Source organism: Desmodus rotundus, chromosome 3, assembly GCF_022682495.2.
Source record: "Desmodus rotundus isolate HL8 chromosome 3, HLdesRot8A.1, whole genome shotgun sequence".
Lineage (NCBI taxonomy): Eukaryota > Metazoa > Chordata > Mammalia > Chiroptera > Phyllostomidae > Desmodus > Desmodus rotundus.
In genome coordinates, this window is record NC_071389.1 from 109775679 (window position 1) to 109795033 (window position 19355).

General features: G+C 40.4%; 1 protein-coding gene across 4 annotated transcripts in view; it reads right to left on the bottom strand.

Annotated features, from left to right (window-relative positions):
- ATP8A2 (ATPase phospholipid transporting 8A2) overlaps positions 1-19355 on the bottom strand; it is a 590644-nt gene that overhangs the window by 279782 nt on the left and 291507 nt on the right. For all 4 annotated transcript variants that reach the window (XM_053920803.1, XM_053920801.1, XM_053920804.2 and 1 more), the window contains one exon: positions 5429-5601. In XM_053920803.1, coding sequence (XP_053776778.1) covers positions 5429-5601 — 173 coding nt within the window. The remainder of the gene's footprint in view (positions 1-5428; positions 5602-19355) is intronic.

The window sequence follows — 19355 nt, forward strand, 5'->3', positions numbered from 1 at the left end:
CTCATGAAAGTCAAGAGGGGAGTTTCTAAAATTCCTAGAGTTCTGAATTAATTGTTCTAAAACAGGGCTTGAGAATCAGAATCCTTTCTGTTTGTTTTCTTTCAACAAAGATTTCATTCAAATGAATGAAACTATCATTCAATATTTCAGTTTTTTTTCATTCAACAACCCTTTCATTTAAATGAATAAATTCTTTTATTCATTTGTTTATGTTTTTAAGATAAAGTTCACATGACATTAACCAATGTAAAGAATAACAATTCAGTGGCATTAGTATATCACATTGTTGTGTAATTGTCACCTCTATCTAGTTCCAAAACATTTTCATCATTTCCACAAGGAAACCCTGTACCCATTAAACAGTTGCTCCCCCTGCCCTGGCTGGTGTGGCTCAGTGGATTGAGCTCCAACCTGCGAACCAGAGGGTTACCAGTTTGATTCCCAGTCAGGGCACATGCCTGGGTTGTGGGGCCAAGTCCCCAGTAGGGGGCGCATGAGAGGCAACCACACATTGATGTTTCTGTCCCTCTCTTTCTCTTTTCCTTCCCCTCTCTAAAAAGAAATAAAACAAAATATTTTCTAAAATTAAAAAAAATAAACAGTTGCTCCCCATCCCTTTACCCCTAACTCCTGGCAATCACTAATCTGCTTTCTGTCTATACGTATTTGCTTATGCTGCATATTTCATATGAACATAATCATATTATATGTGATCTTATTTATACACTGGCTTCTTTCAGTAGGTGTCTCTTTGAGGCTCATCCATGTTGTAGCAGCTTTCAGTGTCTCTTTCATTTTTTATGACTGAATAATATTCCAGTGTATAAATAAATCACATTTGTTTGTCCACCCATCTACCAATGGGTACTTGGATTGTTTCCTCCTTTTGACTATTGTGGTTTGTGCTGCTGTGAACACACACATACAAGTATTGATTTGATTACCTGTTTTTAATACTTGGGTGTATACCCACAAGTGGGACTTCTAGGTCATAAGGTAATTCTATGTTTAACTTTTTGTGGGGAAAAAAAACTGTATAAAGTTCTCCAGATGATTCAATGTGAAGCTGGTGTTTAGAATCACTATTGTCAAAGATGCATGAGTTCATGAGAATAAATGAAATGTACTATGGAGAAGGTAGGGAGTGGGAATATTGTAGGGTCAAAGGCAAAACCTTAAAAAAAAACAAAACATTTAAAAGCTGCCAGCAAAAGAACCCATGAGGGAGATGCACGACTAGGGAGAGGTGTTGCAGAAACAGAGGAGAATCCAAAAGGGAACCACTGACACCAATGCTGAGGCACAATCAGAAAAGAAATTGGGAGTCTGCTGCATATGGCAAGATGGAAGTTCTTGGAGACTCAGAGTCCTCCAGCTTCACTGAGGGCCTGGTTCTAGGAGTTGGGGCTTACATGAGATGCAAAGAAGTAGGGAAGAGGCAAGTACTATACTATACTCTTATTCACTATTTGCTCTTAAAAGGCAAAGACCATGTCTCATCTCTCTATTCTACCATGACACCTAGGAACACACAATGCAAGTATCAAGCCCACAGTAAAAAACTTATTGGACCTACCCATTTATACCTCATCAAATACTGTGTCAATGTTGTTGCCGGATAGAGCAATAAAGTGCAGGAGAGTACTGGCTGGTAACTATTCTGTTGACTGTATTATGATCTTCTAGGATTGTAACTATATGGAAAATATTTGGGTATAACAATGTATAATTAGCAACATTATATCATTCTAATCTCAGGAAAAATAGTTAACAAATTCTTACATTTTTCCTCTTTTTGCTGCCTAAAATATTGTTTTAATTTAAAAGTATTTATCCATTCTTACACATTCACCAGTCTCTGAATCAATACTGATGGGAGACAATGTGTCATGATTTCACTGGAAAATTATTTTCTGAAATAAATAATTTTCTTTTATGATTAAAGAGTAACTTGCACAACTATTACATTTTAAGGATGAAAAGTGAGCGTTATGGTCAGCTTTATGTTTGAAGTCACATATTAACTTTAACTTAAGTTTAAATTCTCAATGAATAGTAAGCACATCTGAAGTATACGTGTGCTTTTTTTTTTTTAGCATGTGTTGGTTTTTTTTCAATCTTAAGTGTGAGACCAGCCAAGAAATGTCTCCTGGAGCGGCAAAGTGCGCCATCCTAGATTCCTTTTCTCAATTAGTGCTTCTATTTTGTAGACAGTAACAGTATTTAATTTGAAATTTCCTCTTTCTGTGCCAACTCCAGTTGGAAGCCCTTCCTGTGAAAGCTTTAAGTGTACAGCTTCATGTGACACACGAAACACTCAGGGCAGCCAAAGGAAGAAGGGGAAAGATGTTTTTCTTTAGTATCAAGCACCTGGCAAGAAAAGCAAATGCGGAGCCTGGAAGGCATTCCTGCCTCTCCCCCGGGAGTCCAGACAGACTCATTTTGATTTCCCTTTGAAAAACCTTGAGGTTGGAGCACATTTGCTCTGATTTACAGTTAACCAGAATTTTCTGTGTTGTTTCTTGTTGTTTCTGCTGCTGTTGCTGCTGCTGCTTGTTTCTGCTCACTGACAAGTCAGGGTGAGACCCCTTTACCAATGTGGCAGTTGGCAGGGAGAGTGACTCCTGGCTCTGGGTGGGACAGTGACAACCTCGAGTGCTGAGGACTTCATGTAAGTCAGGTACCACCTATGCAGCAACTTCACAGTGTAGACACAAAGAGGAAACGGTGAGGAAACTGCCTCCCCTACTCTCTCTCTGCTCTGCCTGCCATTTGCTTGTCCCTGCCCTCACCTGCCCAGATGGAATCAGGGGAAGAAAGCACAATGTCAGTTGCTCATACAAGAGAGCTTGTTAGACATGACACCAAAACACAAAGACAAAAGACAAAACAGATTAAATGGATTTCAAAATTAAAGTATTTTCTGCTGCAAACATTACCATCAATAAAGTAAAAACACAACCTACAGAATGGGGGGAAATTTGGTAAATAATATTATCTGATTAGATACTTGGATCCAGAGTATATAAGTGACTCTTACAATTCAATCATTTAAAAAATAATCTGATTTTTGAAATGTACGAAGGACATGAATTTCTCCAAAGAAGGAAAATGGCTAATAAGCATATGAAAAGATGCTCAACATCATTAACCATCAGGGAAATGCAAATCAAAACCAAGTGAACTTCTACTTCTCACCACTGGGCTAATAAATTAAAGAGATGGATTTTCACAAGTGTTCACACGGATGAAGATAAACTGGAACACATAGCTGGTGGGAACATACAAAAGTGTGGCCATTTTGGGAACCATATAACAGTTCCTCGAATGGTCAAACAGAGGGCTACAACCTGACCCAGCACTTCCTCACCGAGGTATCTATCCAGGAAAAATGAAAACCTATGTCCACACAAAGACCTGTAGTGAATCTTCATAGCAGCATACAATAGTCAAAAGTAAAAACAATCCCAAGGTTAATCAAAATGGATAAATAACATCAGTATATCCATGCAATGGAGTATTACTGAGTATCAAAAGGAATGAAGTACTGGTACATCCCACAACCTGAATGAACCTTGAAAACATTCTGCTAAGTTAAAGAAATCAATCAGAAAAGACCACATCTTATGTAACTGCACTATACAAAGTCATAAATAGGCAAATCTATAGAGACGAGAAAGCAGATTAGTGGTTGTTTAGTTGTTGGGGGACTGGGATTGGAGGTTGGAGGATTATGAGGATTGACTGATAATGGATAAGAGGGTTTTTTCTTGGAGTGATTAAAATATTCCAAAATTGGCTACAGTGATGGTTACAAAACTCTGTGAATATACTAAATGCTATTGAACTGTATACTTTGGGTGAATTGTATAGTATGTGAATTGTATCCCAACAAGTTGTTTGAGAAGAGGGAGGGAAGCCATTGTAAAACTGGGAGTGTGGCATTTCATTTCCAGATGCTATGGTCAATCCTCACTGTCCTGGGTCCCTCATAGCTGCACACATTTCCAACTTAAAGGGAACACAGAGTTCTCATTTGTTGTCTCAAAAACATCTGAATTTGTTCCTCACCCCTGCACATCCTACAGCCACGGGCACAAAAGCGATACTCCTTTCCATCCTGGAGGCTCCCGGAGTCAACCGCTCCAGCTCTCCTGGGCCTTTGGGGGACATGTTCCAAATTAAGAAAAGGGATCAAGACAGCAGAGTAAACTGGTAGAGAACTATCATTATGTGAACAGACAGTTCAGGGTTCTGGGTGGAGGGCGCATTTGTGGGGAAATGAGAACAGATTCTTTGGTCTCATGTAGGAACCAGTGGTGGGTGGGGGTTGGTGAGGAGACCTAGCAGAGGCAACCGTCCTGAACCCAGGCAGTGGGCTTTCCCTCCGACTGCCGGGATCCCAAACAGGCAGTGTCATGAGAAGTGTGGGCAGACAGAAAAGGAGGCATGGCAGGTGATGTCTTTGGGGCCTTCTAAGGCAGAAATAGCGAGGCCATCTTGTCAATGTGGCAACTGGTTATTCTAAAGTGACCTTGCCTGAACCCACACAAGGCATTCTTAAAGCGTTAATGCAAGGAAGTTAAAAGCATTCTGATAACCAGCTTCTGAGAAAATATAGAAAACAATGTTTAATAGACTAAAAAAGTGTATAAACATAACATATAAGAGCACACACAAATGAAATTATTAATCCAATAATTTTCAGAGAGCATTTAACCCCATACCAGGTACTATTTAAGCACAGTGCTTTCAGAAATCAAAAGCTCTCCTCTCACCTTTCAAGTTGTTTACTGAAACTCTGGGGTGGTGCCACTCAGCTCTCTAGTAGTTTCTTTATAATTCGGCCTGACTTTCAAATCTCCATCAGAATTGTACCTCATATAGCCGGTAGTCAACAGGATATAACAATGCCCACCCTAAAAGCCTTCCCAATTTCATGAAAAGCCAACAAAGCCTTCTAGTTGGATTGGAACACAAAAACTGCCATAGCAGGGACCCAACCAATGCTTCTTGTTGATTGAAAAGAAATACCCACTGTACATCAGGAAAAGAAAGCACCAAAATCCCACAGGTCTTGGAATTGGAGCTCAGCCATCCAGAACCAAAGAACCAAGCAGATAGGAGGACCCATCTACCTTCCCGCACCGGCTTGAGGCAGAGTTTTTCCAGTTTGTCCCCCAGCGTGTCTATGACTGGAGGCTCTGGTTCTTCTTTCATCTTCTCAGAAGAGAACAAACAAAACAGAAATGTAAACACCACCAACTGCCTTCTACAAAATCAGTGAATGGACAGTTAAATTCTTATTTTTGTTTTGCCTTTTTTATGCATTTGTACCCGTAGAACTCCCATGCATCAATCTCTTTCCTATAACTACAGAACACAGGCACATCAGAATATGAGTCTCACACAGCCAGCGCAGGCCTACCTGCAGCATATGACTGCTTTGCATGACAGCGCCAAGTCTAGGAAGCTCCTTCTCACTTCAAAGGACAGCGCGTACTTGAGGGTATGGCCATCGATGATGAGGGCCAAGTCGTTCTCCTTGCCCAACAAATTTCCAAGGTCTGTGCAGTGCTGAGTGATGGCTGCCCTTGTTGCCTGAAACAAAGTTGGGGGAGTAGTCACATTTTTGTGTGTTTGGTTTTAATATATCAAAACCAAAACAGAAATCAAAAGTAAGTTCCTGGAACTCAGAACATGCCCATTCTAATGTAAAATATATGTAATGTAATATATGTAATATATTTAATGTAAACTGACTTTAACTTGGTATATTTATATATTAAAATTTCATTGGACTGCTTGCTAGGTTTGTCTCATTAAAGAAAACCTCCCCATAGTGACAGTTGCATTTGACATTTATAATAACCATCCTGGCTCCAGCTGCAGCTGCAGCTGATCTAGAGCATCCAAATTCTATTCTACTGGAACTTTAATTGCTAAGGTCTTTACATCCATCGTTGTCTTCCCTCCTTTATACTACTGTAATACATATACATTCTTCCTGGTGCCCCAAGAAACTCCATATAAGCACATGTGCTTTTGGGGAAAATAAACATTGCTGGTTTAAATGGCAAATGTTTCTCAGTTTGCACAAGGTAATCTTTAAACCATCCAAGAGATATTAGTACATGTAAAAATAACATGAAAGATTAACTTATAAAATCTGTTGAGATATTCAGACTAACTCATTTCTCTCTTTGGATCATCAGAGCAAGAGAAAAATTGATTATTTTTTCACATTACAGGAAGTATCTAATCAAATTAAACTACCAATACCTTTTAAAACATTACTACCAGCCTAAATAAGTGCTTTGGTGTGACATCTATTATCAGATGAATTTAAAGCATAGAATCATTCTTAAGATTTTTTAAAAATGGTGTTCTGATCGTCCCAGTGAATTTATGACCATGAATAGGATATCTGGTTCAAATATAAGAATGCAATTTTTGGCTTATAATAAAAAATCTGGTTTAAGTTAATCAGGGAAGCACTACAGTCTGCTGAAATTATTTTGTCTGGACAACTATCCTTTGACTACTAAGTTACATATACATGTAATTTATCATATAATAACATAAATTACAGTCAAAGAAATAAGCTGTATGAACAGGAATCCTTCTACCCCTTATTAAACTGAGGATCAGCTACCATTACAAAGTAAGAAACAGACTGTATTGTCTTTCTGCTCAGTTTTCATGCTCAGCAAGAGCCACTTGGCAATATCCAAAAGATGTACTCAAGGCATGACTGCATCTAGAGCCATTGTTCTGTGGTCGGATAGCCTGGGGTCTAGTCCCAACTCTCTACTTATTACCTCTGTGACCTTGGGCAAAATATCTAACATCTTTAAATTATAATTTTCTCATATAAAAATGGAGTTAACAAAATTTATTTGATAACCCTTTTATTGTGAACAAATGAGCTCTACAATGTAACCTACATAACACTGGGCTTGGCACAGGGTATACACTCAACAACACTCATTCTTTCTCCACTGCTACTTATTCATTAAGGATTTCCTATATCAAGGGTACACCATTGGCAAAGCCTTATTTATCAATGTGATAATAGAATAGTTGATAGAATAGTGCTCTAAGAATAAAAGTTAAATCTACTTTTACTAAAAATAAAAATACAGGAAACTTTATACTTCTTATTCTTAATTTAGTAATTCTGAATCTCAAGCAAAACATCTATGTTGACCTTACCTGTGCCAACAGCCTGACCTTTAGAATTTGTGTAGAGAAAAGAAACTCCACCCACTTAGGGAAATCCCAGCTCGGGAGCTAGGCTGTTCCCAGTAGGGAACTCAGAGAGGTCTGGGCAATTCTGGAGGGTGTGCCTGCCAGGGGTCAATGTGTGGCAGAGAGAAGGTCCTCCTGGGAAATTGGGATGAGTCAAGGTACACAGTTTTGGTCCTTGGACAACATGTCAATGCTGTCGCGGGGGACAGAGGCTAGCCCAGTGGCTTTACTCCTACCGGCCTCCTCATCTACTTTTGAAGGAAAAGGCTGAAGAATACAAATCTGAGATGTGGTGGTCACTGCCTGTGGCTTTTTTAAAAGGCAGTATAGTAGCCATGGAGGTAAGTAGAGACAGTAATATTATGAAGGGTACTTTCCCTACTCAGGTTATCTCTGGAGTGTGCGAAAGGACACACCAGACACCGATGGTGCACCTCCCTCAGCCGGAGGAGGATTGGGGAGGCTCCAAGTTTTGGCAGCTGAGCACCCGTCAGTGTGCAAGGCCCTGGGGCATGAGTAAGGAGGGTGCCACCGGAATGAGCCTGAGCACTGGGAACACAAATGGCAGAAATGTGGCAACAGAAAACGATGTTCCTGTGACATTCGCCATCTTCCCCTTACCCCCAAATAATTGTACGGGAAGGACCTGAAAGGAAGTAGGAATTTTAACAGCGGCAGGCGGGGACAGAGAGGATGTATGTCCAGCGCACATCGACACCTGGCAGGTGTACCCTCAGAGAGGCTCTCTTCCCGAGAACCTCTTCCTGTGTCACAGCCTGCCATGATGTAGGAAACGGGTGACCCCGAGTTGAAGTGCTTTCAAGGTGAACCATGAAAAATGCTATGGATTGAATATTTGTAGCCCTTCCGAAGTTCATTCTGAAAGCCCAAACCCCAGTGTGATGGTATTTGGAGGTGGGCGTCTCTGGGAGGTGATTACTTCATGAGGGTGGAGCCCTCGGGATTCGATTATTGCCCTTTACGAAAGATAGGCGAGCTTCTTCCCTCTCTTTCTTTCCCTACTCTACTTTTATCTCCCCCTCCAGACACATGAGGACAGGAGTCAAACCCATTATAGTCAGCCAACCAAGATACAGTTATCTTGTTTTCATAAGTTTAAAAAAAAAGATACAGTTATCAGTTATCAGAGTACCTACTGTGCTCTCATGGTGATAAAAATAAATAAATAAATAAATATTCCAAAATAAGAGCGCATGTTTTATGTTATCTGCCCCCATAAATATTACAATACACACAATTAAGAATGAAATAATGAAAACCTAACGTTCTGCTTACGGGTGGGTCCTAGATATCACCATCATATCCTAGCCTGCTTTGGCTCATTTTAGTGGTTGGCTATTACACTAAATTGTAAATTCCATGAAGGCAGAAACTCCCTTGGCCTCTAATCATGCTAACCCATAGTAGGTGCACAATTAATAAGTTGACTTCATAATGAAGTGACATGTCTAAGTTATTATTTTAAACATACATTGTATTATTTCTAAGACATCATTTACGGGTTTTAGAGATGTGTATTCGACCTCCTGGTACACTTTGCATTACAATTTCCTTAAAAATATTTGGCTCTTGGTCTTTCTTACCCCTTGTCTCCTGGCCTTTTTGTTTTCATGTTTCCCTGCTCCTCATCTCCCTTCTCACCTATTTTCCATCTTGTCCTTCCCTCTCTTTAGCTGCTCAGAATCACACGTATGTCTTTGAAATTGAAAACCTTTCCTACTGCTAAAACTTCTCCAGACCCATCCTTTTAATGCCTTGTCTCCAGCCTCTACTTTGGTTTTAATTTCCATGCTTTCAATGCCCACTCAGCAATAATCTTTGATCAAACCCAGACTAGCTGGGTTCACCACACACGTGTGGCAGAATATAGGTCCCTTCTGTGCAGTTCTCAAGCAGGCCAATTGAAGGTATTACTATCACAAACAGTTCCTTATTCTCAAATGGACTATGATTCAAAAGTCTATTTGTAAGTTAGTTATTGGGCACTTAGAATCCGTTTTCCCAAAGGAACGATGTTACAAATTGCGGTTGGATCCCAGAGCTTGTTAATGCCTATTTAGCTTAGTCGCTAAAATTATACAGCAGTCTCTTATTTTAATAAAAAACCAATTACTAAAAGTTACAATGGACTTAGCTGTTGTGAGGGGCACAGGGATTTGGGGCTGGGGGCTTCACTCCCAGAACATATGAAACAGTCCAAAATCTTTCATTACAATTTACCTTTTAGGCATAATATTAAAATATATGTTTCCAGCTTTCCACGCATGTTCCACAATTTTACTTTCCTTCACAATTAAAAACACACACAATTTAGTGCCAAAAGTGAGTGACTGTGACTATAGGCTGACCCCTTAGCTATACCAACAGCTCACCTTTTTCCCACTTGCACTATATTGTGAACCCACACTTCTTATCATTAAGGTTAGCACTTGCTTTTCCATTTTCCATTTTAAAATACAATGATCTAAACATCGTACACAGTGCTACCCTGTGATCTCAGGAAATGGTTGTCCATCTGCTGATTAAGAGATCGGAGGTTCACAGGATGGACCCTGAAGTAAAGGTGAAGTGCAGCCTACCCAACTCATGAGCAGATGGGATCTGAAAGGTGGTTGGTTCTGTTCACTACTTTTTGGGTTTAATTAACAAACCAGGAAAAAATGACCGTTTCTGGAACATGGATGCATTTCTAACAGTATGCAAACAGCAGGAATCTTTCCTCCAAATTAAAGTTGCAGCACCACTGAAATTCACTAAGGCAGGTAACGCTCTCCCCCTCTGTGAGCTTGGCAGTGTCATAAGGAATTTCTTAGAGGCCATGGTAGCAGCAGCTGCCTCAGCCCTCACTTTGATGTTCTGCAAATTCCAATGGGCTCAGAGCTGATGATGCTGAAAACCAGGATCAAGTTTCAGGAGCAGCAATTGAACCAAATCATGCTTAGCCTTCAAGTTGAAGAGTAAACTCCCTTCTCCTGAATTAACCTTGGGCTAGTGAGTATCTAGTGGTAATGCTCATCCCCAAGACCACAGGTTTTGTTTTTCCCATCCCATTTGTCTACTTTTCTGATGCATCCTTCCTCACCACCACACTCTCCCATTCTTCAGATCATCCCCACTGCCTAGCACCTCATACCAGGTGCAGCTGCATTCACTATATTCCTGCCGCTTTCATTTTTTTCTCCCTACCATTTTCACTTCCAATATAATCACATTTCTTTCTTGACAACATTAAGACTCTCAAAACTTTTGCATTTATGAACCTTAATGGGTGTAACTGTTTGTGAAACTTACGACAAAGCATAAATCCAGCAAAACCATTAGAGCCTAACAACAAAGGTCAAGGCTAAAATCAAGATAATTGCGCATGGTCTCTACTGCCAGCTGCTGGTGCCAGCAGAGCCAACTGTCTTTTGTTCTGGATGCTGATTTGCTCTAATCTATAGATATCTCTGGATTTAGACTTCATTAATAGACCAGAGAAATCTCTGTAAAATGTGCAACGCTTCAAGGATTTCCTATGCTACTAATAATTTCCAGGCAGATGACTTGATATTTCACAGGCATTAAGGAAACATTCTCGAGATACAACATGGCCACACAGGCACCCACCTGGCCCCCTCAGGTCACCTTTCACCTCCACCTCCACCAGGCATTTCTCTGACCTGACCATCTCTACTTCCCTCAAAATATTTCAATTTCCAATTAAAAAATCTCATCTTCTCGGAGTGAAACAACCCCCAATTTACTGAATTCACACCAGCATGTAAGCTTCTACAGAAGTTTTCTTTGTTTCTTTTTGGTTTTGGTTAATCAGCTTCTGAGTTATAATTCACATAAAGTTGAGTCATTTTAAATGTACAATTCAATGAATTTTGCCAAAGGTATACAGTTATGTAATCTCTTCCACATTCAAGATACAAAATATTTCCTTCACCCAAATTATCCCCTCCTGCCATGCTGTAGGCAGTCCCCATCCCCTCACAGTCCTCGTCTACTTGTCACTATAGCTTTGTCCTTTCTGGAATACCATGTAAATAGAAGCACAGTTATAGTCCTTTCTGTCTGGCCTATTCATTCAGACTAACACTTTGAGATTTTGCCAGTGCTGCTGCATGCATCAGTGTTTATTCCTTTTTGTTTCTGAGTAGTATTCAAATATACGAACATACCATAATTTGTTTATCCATTCACCTGTGAGTACACATTTGTCTTGTTTCCAGTTTTAGGATATTGTGAATAATTCTACTGTAAATATTTGTACCCTACTCTTTGTGTGGACATATGTTTTTATTTCTCTTGGGTAGATACATAAAATTGGAACTACTCTGTCATATCATCTACTTAGATACATACAGAGCAAGTATATGCTTAACTGTATAGAAACTGTGAGACTGTTTTCCAAAGTGGCTGTATCACGCCTTACTCTCACCAGTCCCATCTGAGAGTTCTAGCTACTCCTGTCCTTGTCAACACTTGCATCATCAGTATTTTATATTTTAGCCATTCTAATGGATCTATACTATTAGATTTAGTAGTTCTAATTTGCATTTCCAAGTGACTAAAATCTTTTAATGCTTAATAAAGTAAATTTGAATTTATGTTTGTTGGGATTTCAAGACATACAACTAAGTGAAGTGGAATAATTCAAATAGTACACAAGGGACATTTTAGTGTAGCGTGGTAACACCTGCTGACAGAGGCTGGCCCCCAGAACCTCTCTTCAGGGTAGGTGGGATACCTTGTTTTTCAGTTTCTTCTTTTTACATCTCACACGTCTAAAAGATCTACATTTTCCTGAAAAGGAGTCCCAGGTAATGCCAGAAAAGAGATTCAGGAAGCAGATGAATGAAAGAAACCAGGCAGCTGCTGCTAATGAATAAGTATCAGTTATAAAAAAGAAACTATTTGTTCACTTAGGCTTCAGAGCTTAGAAAGTTTGAAAATGGTCAATCACCACTACTTATCGAAAAAAATTTTGACTAACAGTTGTGACAGAGCTCAAATCATTGAGGTTAAAAATTCCCTTGAAAATATGTACACTTTTTACTTCTCAAAGAATATCAAATGCAAACCTAATATGCTTAATTTATTTTCTTTCAAAAGACTAGATTTTGATTTTAGTACTAGGAATCATTTTACATGCTAAACAAATATATTCTTGAATAGCTGTGAAGAATAAGATCTCAAAAAATTAATAAGCCAAAGAAGTATTTGCTACTTGATCCTTGATTATGAACCCTTTTTGCAATTTTTTAGATTGTGGAATCTTCTTACAGTAGATAACCCTTTAGCATAAGAGATGATTTCAAAGTTTGACCCCCCTTCAGAAAGAATGTGAAATCAGCATTTGTAAGCGATCATTCGGCTATGTATAAAACACCCCTCCATAATCCCATGGAACAGTTGTTTGTCACACATTTGTCCAAACTGAATCCATGAAAGTCACTGTATACTTTGTGGAGCCAACAAATCACTGCCACACTTAATATCATCACATTAGTAATAATTTTACTATGAACCTGACAATCTTAGCTTAATTAACTTCCTGATTTTCAGGGATTTAAATTTTTAACTTGTATTAACATATCAAAGATTTAGGCATTGCACTTACTATTTCTAAAGTCTTCTTGATTCTTGAAGGAATTATAAAGTGTCCAAACCAAACACAATGGTAAGTTTAGAAAGAAACTACACTTGAAAATAATTCTAGACAAGGTTTGCAGAGTTCTTAATGAACTATTTATGTGATTAAGTCGTATGTCAGGTAAACGTTACTGAAGAAACACAGGGTGCTATGAATCTCACACAAAAAGGTAAAATAGCAATTGTAAACTAAAGATCTACCTTTGCTTCACAGTGATAAATGCTAGTAGCTGTTATGTCATCATGGGAAGCCACCATGAGCAGCACAAAATCATTTCAATTCTTGAGCTACTTATTTGCTATATGACTAAACCAGTTTCTCAAAAAACATATGCTAACTTTTTAAATAAACCTTGCAGATGCATGTAAGAAAATGAATATAATCTTAAGTAGTTACTTTTCTGACCTTGAGGATTTAAACTTTTCACTTTAATATTTTGATAATACAGCCACTGCATTTACTACTTCTAAAGTCTTCTTGACTCTTAGAGGAATTTCAGTGCACCCAGATCACGTGCAGACTTGTGCAAACAAGAAAAATAGTAAGAAATTTCTGAAGGAGAAATAGTGAAGGCAGATCTCAAACAAAAAATTCCAAATGTATGTGTGGCAGCTGCAGGCTGTGCAAACAGGCAGTGAAGGCTGGAGCCATGTGAAGAAAATAGGACCTTGGGTTCACATCTAGCACCTACTAAAGCAAAAGCCTGGACACAAAGGGCTGGGACTGGCTGTCACTCACAGGCTCCCAGGCTGTAGCTGAGCGACCACAGGTCCAGATCTAAAAAGAGCTGATCAGGGGATCTTTTTAATATTCCTTGAATGAGTAGAGTTGGGGGTTGGGGGATACAGAGAGAGTTACGTGAGAGGAAAGAACAGCTGTACAAAATTCTCTGCTTTTTAAGGAAAACGCCTCTTGTTTACAGGGGACACTATTCATACTTAAAACTAGGAATACTTTCCAAATGTAGTCTCCAGTTGGTGAAGTCAGTGGCATACTCTATTTTACATAATTTTGAAAATAAATACAATCAAATAAATACATAAAAGTATAGAAAAAGACTCATTTCTACTGGAAACCTTCACACTGATGATGGAGGGGAAAACCTTATTACATGCACCTGGCCAGAGGCCTCCCCAACTGTACAGAACCCATAACCAGCCAGTGGTGGGTGAGTGTGGGCTCTGTGGAAGACCAATGCTCTCCTCACCATTCTCCTCTCTACACAGACTGGCTAGGAGTCAAAGTAGTGGAGACAGAAATGGAAATGAAAAGCAAAAAAAAAGCCCAAAACCTTTAATTAACCTTTAGTCATTAGAGGCCTATTATGTGCATAAGCTTTGCTTCTAGAGTTAGAGAGGCCTGGAGAGAAAGAAACAGCAGTACCTTCGATGGCACAGAACAGCCAAAGATCGCCTCGTGTCTGGCATGTCCACACAGTGAATAATGGAGGCCTGGGAGGCACAGCGAACCCCACACACAAATTAGAAAAATGCTGGGGTGGAGAGCCCTGCAGGCCATGAGGAAGCTTTTGCATGTCCTCCTGGGGCCTACAGGAAGGCAGCAAAGCCAGCTTCTATGTATAAAAATACCACACTCAGATGTTCTGTGCAAGATCACCCATCAACAGCATGGAAGATAGATTAGAATAAGGACACCAGCGGCCAGGGAGGCTTCAGATGATGAGAGTCTAACCTGTGGCTGAGATAAAAGAGACAAAACCAAGAAGCACCTTTAAGAAAAAGAACACACGGGGCTTGGTGAATGGTCAGAGGCTGAGAGAGAAATGAGAATAAGTTGTGAGCTTCCATCCAGGTAGAAAAGCCAGGCCAACCACTGGCTTTTCCTGTGAAAGGATACAGGAGGACTGGGGGAGGGGGTGGGTAACATGTGACTGGGGGTCAGAAGACACTGAATTTTTACTTTGTGGAGAGAAAGTTGGCTCTTTGATTTAAGAGCAACCTACTGTTCCCTGCAAGACTGTTGAGGGAAGGCCTGCTGGGATGGTAGGCATTAGGGAGCCTCTCCAACCTGGGACCACCCAGTGATGCTGTCTAGGGAATCTGCTACTCAGAAGTCACTCTGACCACTGTGCCCCCCGGAAGGTCGGCAAAGCTGACTGAACATCCGGCAGCCATCACTTGTTCTTTGTGGGTCACATAACCTTTCAATCAGTGTTGCTGGAAGAATGGAAAAAGAAACCACTTGGGGAGTTTCCTTACCACTCCTCCTGGGCGAAAAAAGCAAACAAACAAATCACTCAGCATACAGCAGGTGCTGAGAAAATGCTTGCCATCCCTTGTCTGGGGAATATTTGCTGCTTCCTGAACTTCTGACCTGGCCAGAACAATTGCTCACTGTGCACTGTGAATCACCTCTTCTCTGCTTCTGCTAGCCCCTTCTGCAGATCCCTGCATTTGCACTGTGACAATGGCCTTTTATTAAAAAGTTTAAAGTATCTGAGACATTAACTTGGCGGATCTTTCACACATTCAGTAAGTAATTGAGGAACATGCACTGGGAGGACATGTTCATGCACAAAAGTTCAAAGGCCCACTCTCAAGGAGCACAGTGTTAGTGAGGGGACAAGAAGTAGTAAACAAACAAGCACCAGACGCATGTCACAAATGCTCTGCAGGAAAATCAAGTAGGGTGTAAGAAGCAGGAGTCCACCCGAAACTGGACATGAGGCGCCTCAGTCCCAAAGACTGAGCCTGACTTATGGGCAGAAGTCTAACAGTTTATGCTTAACTAGACAAAAGTTTCCAACAGCAGATTTGAGTGGCCAGGAAATAACAGTAGGTTGACTTCAGGTTATTTATTCCACACTTAAAAAACAATTTTTTTAGCTAAAACTAAAAACCAGGTAATTTCACATGAAAACTCTGATATCTAGTTTCTCCTGAAAACTCACCCTGTCTGAGAATCCTGGGCCCATGCTCCTGCACAGCCACGGCCCGCCCCACTGACAAGCACACGCTGTGCTCTGCAGCCGGCCCTGGCGCCTTCCAAGACTGGGAGACCACATGTCACTGCTTACTGGACCCGTGTGCTTTGTTTCTCTGACCTACCTCTCCATTAATACTGAGAATAAAAATCACTAGGGTAGGACACATCTCCCTGGTCTGGGGACACAGACCTGCATTGCCACCATGTTCCTGGCCCTGCAGACCTGTGCCGTAACCCGCATCTCGGTGAGCACTAGTTCTTTAATTTCTGACGGGACACAGTTCGCACAGAAACGGGCTCCCCAAGGGCTCAGGGTTGTCATGGGCTGTTTCTAATACCGGGTTGTGCCACAAGCTTTTTTCCACCTAGTTGATGAAGGTTCAGCCCCTAAAATTAAACTAGTCATTTTGAGAGAACCTACACATTCCTAGATTTAAAACCCAAAATGTATCCAGAGGAATGAGGATTTCCTGAAGTTTCTTAAATTGCTTTCTGCAGAGATTTAACCTTTAATCTAATACACACACACACACAATTTTCCAGATGGCTAGCATTTCTATAGGGAAATACAAAGTGTCAGCTTCACCGTTTAAAATGTTGAATAACATAACATATTGGATGGAGTTAGTAACTTCTAATGTGCCTATGAGGACTTCCTTCTTCATACATGCATTTTTGGGCTCCCAAGCCCTAGTACTAAATGCCCGAGAGAACATATGAAAAGTTACTCTGAGGGAAAAAGTATGTGTGTATATATATATATATACACATATATATATATCTGTCTATATCTATGTATATGATTAAAAAATGAAAAGTATATAAAATATTTATTTATATACTATATAGATATAATTTATATATACAATATATAACAGAAGCCACTTTTCTAAACCTTAAGAAATTAGACTCAAGTCCATAGACACTAAGCTGTAACATGCAGATGACATTCAAGGCGCTGGGGCTATACAGATAGAAGCCCCACTCCTCCTGCCTCCAAGGAGGTAACTTTCCCGCAGGGACACCAAAATTAAAAACAAAACAGATTAAGTGCTATTACAGAGGGCTGTGAAACAAAGAATTATAATGTAAATTAAAGAGAAATCAATTCTATCAGGGGAGAGATAAGGAGCGGGAGGAAACTACTAAAAACAATAGAGATTAGTTTATAATTGTCAACCTCTAAAGAGAAGTAATAGAGGAAAATTGGAGATGGGAACCTCAGCTGCGATTAGGGACGGCCCTCCAGCACAGCAAACAGCCCCGCCAAGGAACTGCAGCTTGACACCTGTTCTCGCCTGCCTGGTGCCTGTGGGAAGAACAACTAGAAATCCAAGGGAAAGCTAGGTTTGGGGCAAGGGGGAAAGACCCTTGGTTAAGGAAGCTGAGTTTCTGAATCCTATAAGAAAAATGATTCAGGTCTCAGTCCAAGGACCTTTCCTATATGTATCCTTAGGGATTTCAGCTGGTCTTATGACAGACTCTCAAATTTACATCTCCAACTAGGACCTCTCCCCCAAATTCAGACCCACACATCCAACAGCCTAACTTGGTACCTGCACTTGGTCATCTAGTGAGGCATCCCAAACACAGCACATCCGCACTGAGCTCTGGATTCCTTCTGCCCAAGCTCGCACTTACTGCATTAAATTGTTATTTATATGCTACACAAATATAATCTATATGTACAATATATAACATAACAATATATGAAACACCAATAGCCAGGCCACCATAGTGAATGCTTTCCTCCCTTTATTTTATTACACCTCTCTTCTTCCAGGTATCAAGCCAAAAATATTGGGGTCACTTTTATTCCTTTTTGGCACATCCCACACAATCAATCCATCAGCAAACAATGTCACTTCTGCCTTTGACATCCTCGAGAACCTGGCTACAACTCACCATGTGCCTCCCCTGACCTCCTCCTCAATTCTCAACATAAGAGACCTAGTAACCATAAGGCAAATCCTGTCGCTCTGTTTCATCCTCCAAAGCTTTTGTCCTTTGTCCAAGTAAGAGCCAAGAGCCATCCCAGGGCCAGCGGGGCCCACACTCCTCTGACCTCAGCTCCTGCCACGGTGCTCATCAACACCGTGGTGTTCCTCCAACACTAGTCCTCTCCCAAATCTCCCGGGGCTCGACTCCTCTTCTTGATGTCATCTTCTCCTTCTGAGCCACCCTATTTAAAATCACACTCACCCCATGCTCCTTATTTCCCTTTCCTGCTTTATTTCCCTCAGGGCATTTATCACCTTCAACTTTATCTTTTACATCTACATTTTGCTTACTGTCTGCCCTCCCTACTAGATTATAAACTCCTGGGGACCAGGCTTTTTTTGGCTGACTCTTTCTCTGTTGTCTCTTAGGCTCAAGACAGAACCTGGCCCACAGAATATATTCAAGTCTTTACTGAATGCAAGGACAGCTTACAAGCAGTAGCAGTGGGAAGCTGGGAGACAAGTTCAGAGACTGCCAATAGCCACATATGTGAAGCCTGTACTGAAGGCTTCCAGCAGAATGCACAGGGTTTGCTAACAATGTGAGGGCCATGGGAGGGGGTTGTTAACTTGAACAACAGCTTAACAACCTTCACGGAGATGGAAAAGTCCAGAGGGATGAGGGAGTGGGAGGAGGATGAGAAAGGGTGCATGTGAGGAGTTCAATTTTTGAGCCTGTTAATTAAATGAGGGACATTAATATATGCATTACTATATCTTTCTTAGATATAGTTCAAAGCCTAATAAACTCCTCCAATCAAATTTTACAGGTTTCAGTTATTTCTAAATTTAATCAGACCAAGGACTCACAGGGCTTGGATTCACTAGGTGTATAGGCTACAGGTTAGAGTCCACCCTCCAGAACAAAAGAAAAATTACAAATACCAGAAATTTGTGGGAAATGATGATTTGCAGAAGACCAGAGTCCCTAGTGCTTGAAACTATGTGGAGAATAAAAAAGAGAAGAGGCTCTGTTCTCCAGACTTACAGTTAATAGGCTCTAAATCCAGCACAGATTTGACCTTTGCTTTAAATAGATTTTCTTGGAGAGAAGGGAAGAAAACATTGATTCATCCGAGACTCCTGAACGACCTACTGTTCACATTACTTGAAATAAAGTCTGCTTTAAATCAGAATTCTTGAGTCACAGAAATAAATATACCAAGAAGTTTCTAATTCTATGCTTTCACCAACTGATTATTTTCATTCACAACAGTGGACGAACTCGATATGGCCTTTCCAGAAGGCCCATGACCACAGAGCAGAGCACACGGAGGAATCAATCACATCAATGCCATCCCAGCTCAGACTTCAGCTTGTCTCACGATCAACACTGTCGATGAAACAAATAAGAGAAGTATGTGAAAAAGAGATGACTTTTCAGGGGTTTCCAAGTGTTAATTTAGCAACATTGGAGGAATTAAGGAAAAGCTAGGAGCAGGAATGTTTCCAGTAGGATCAGAAAAGGTTAAACCAGAATCATTCAATACCAG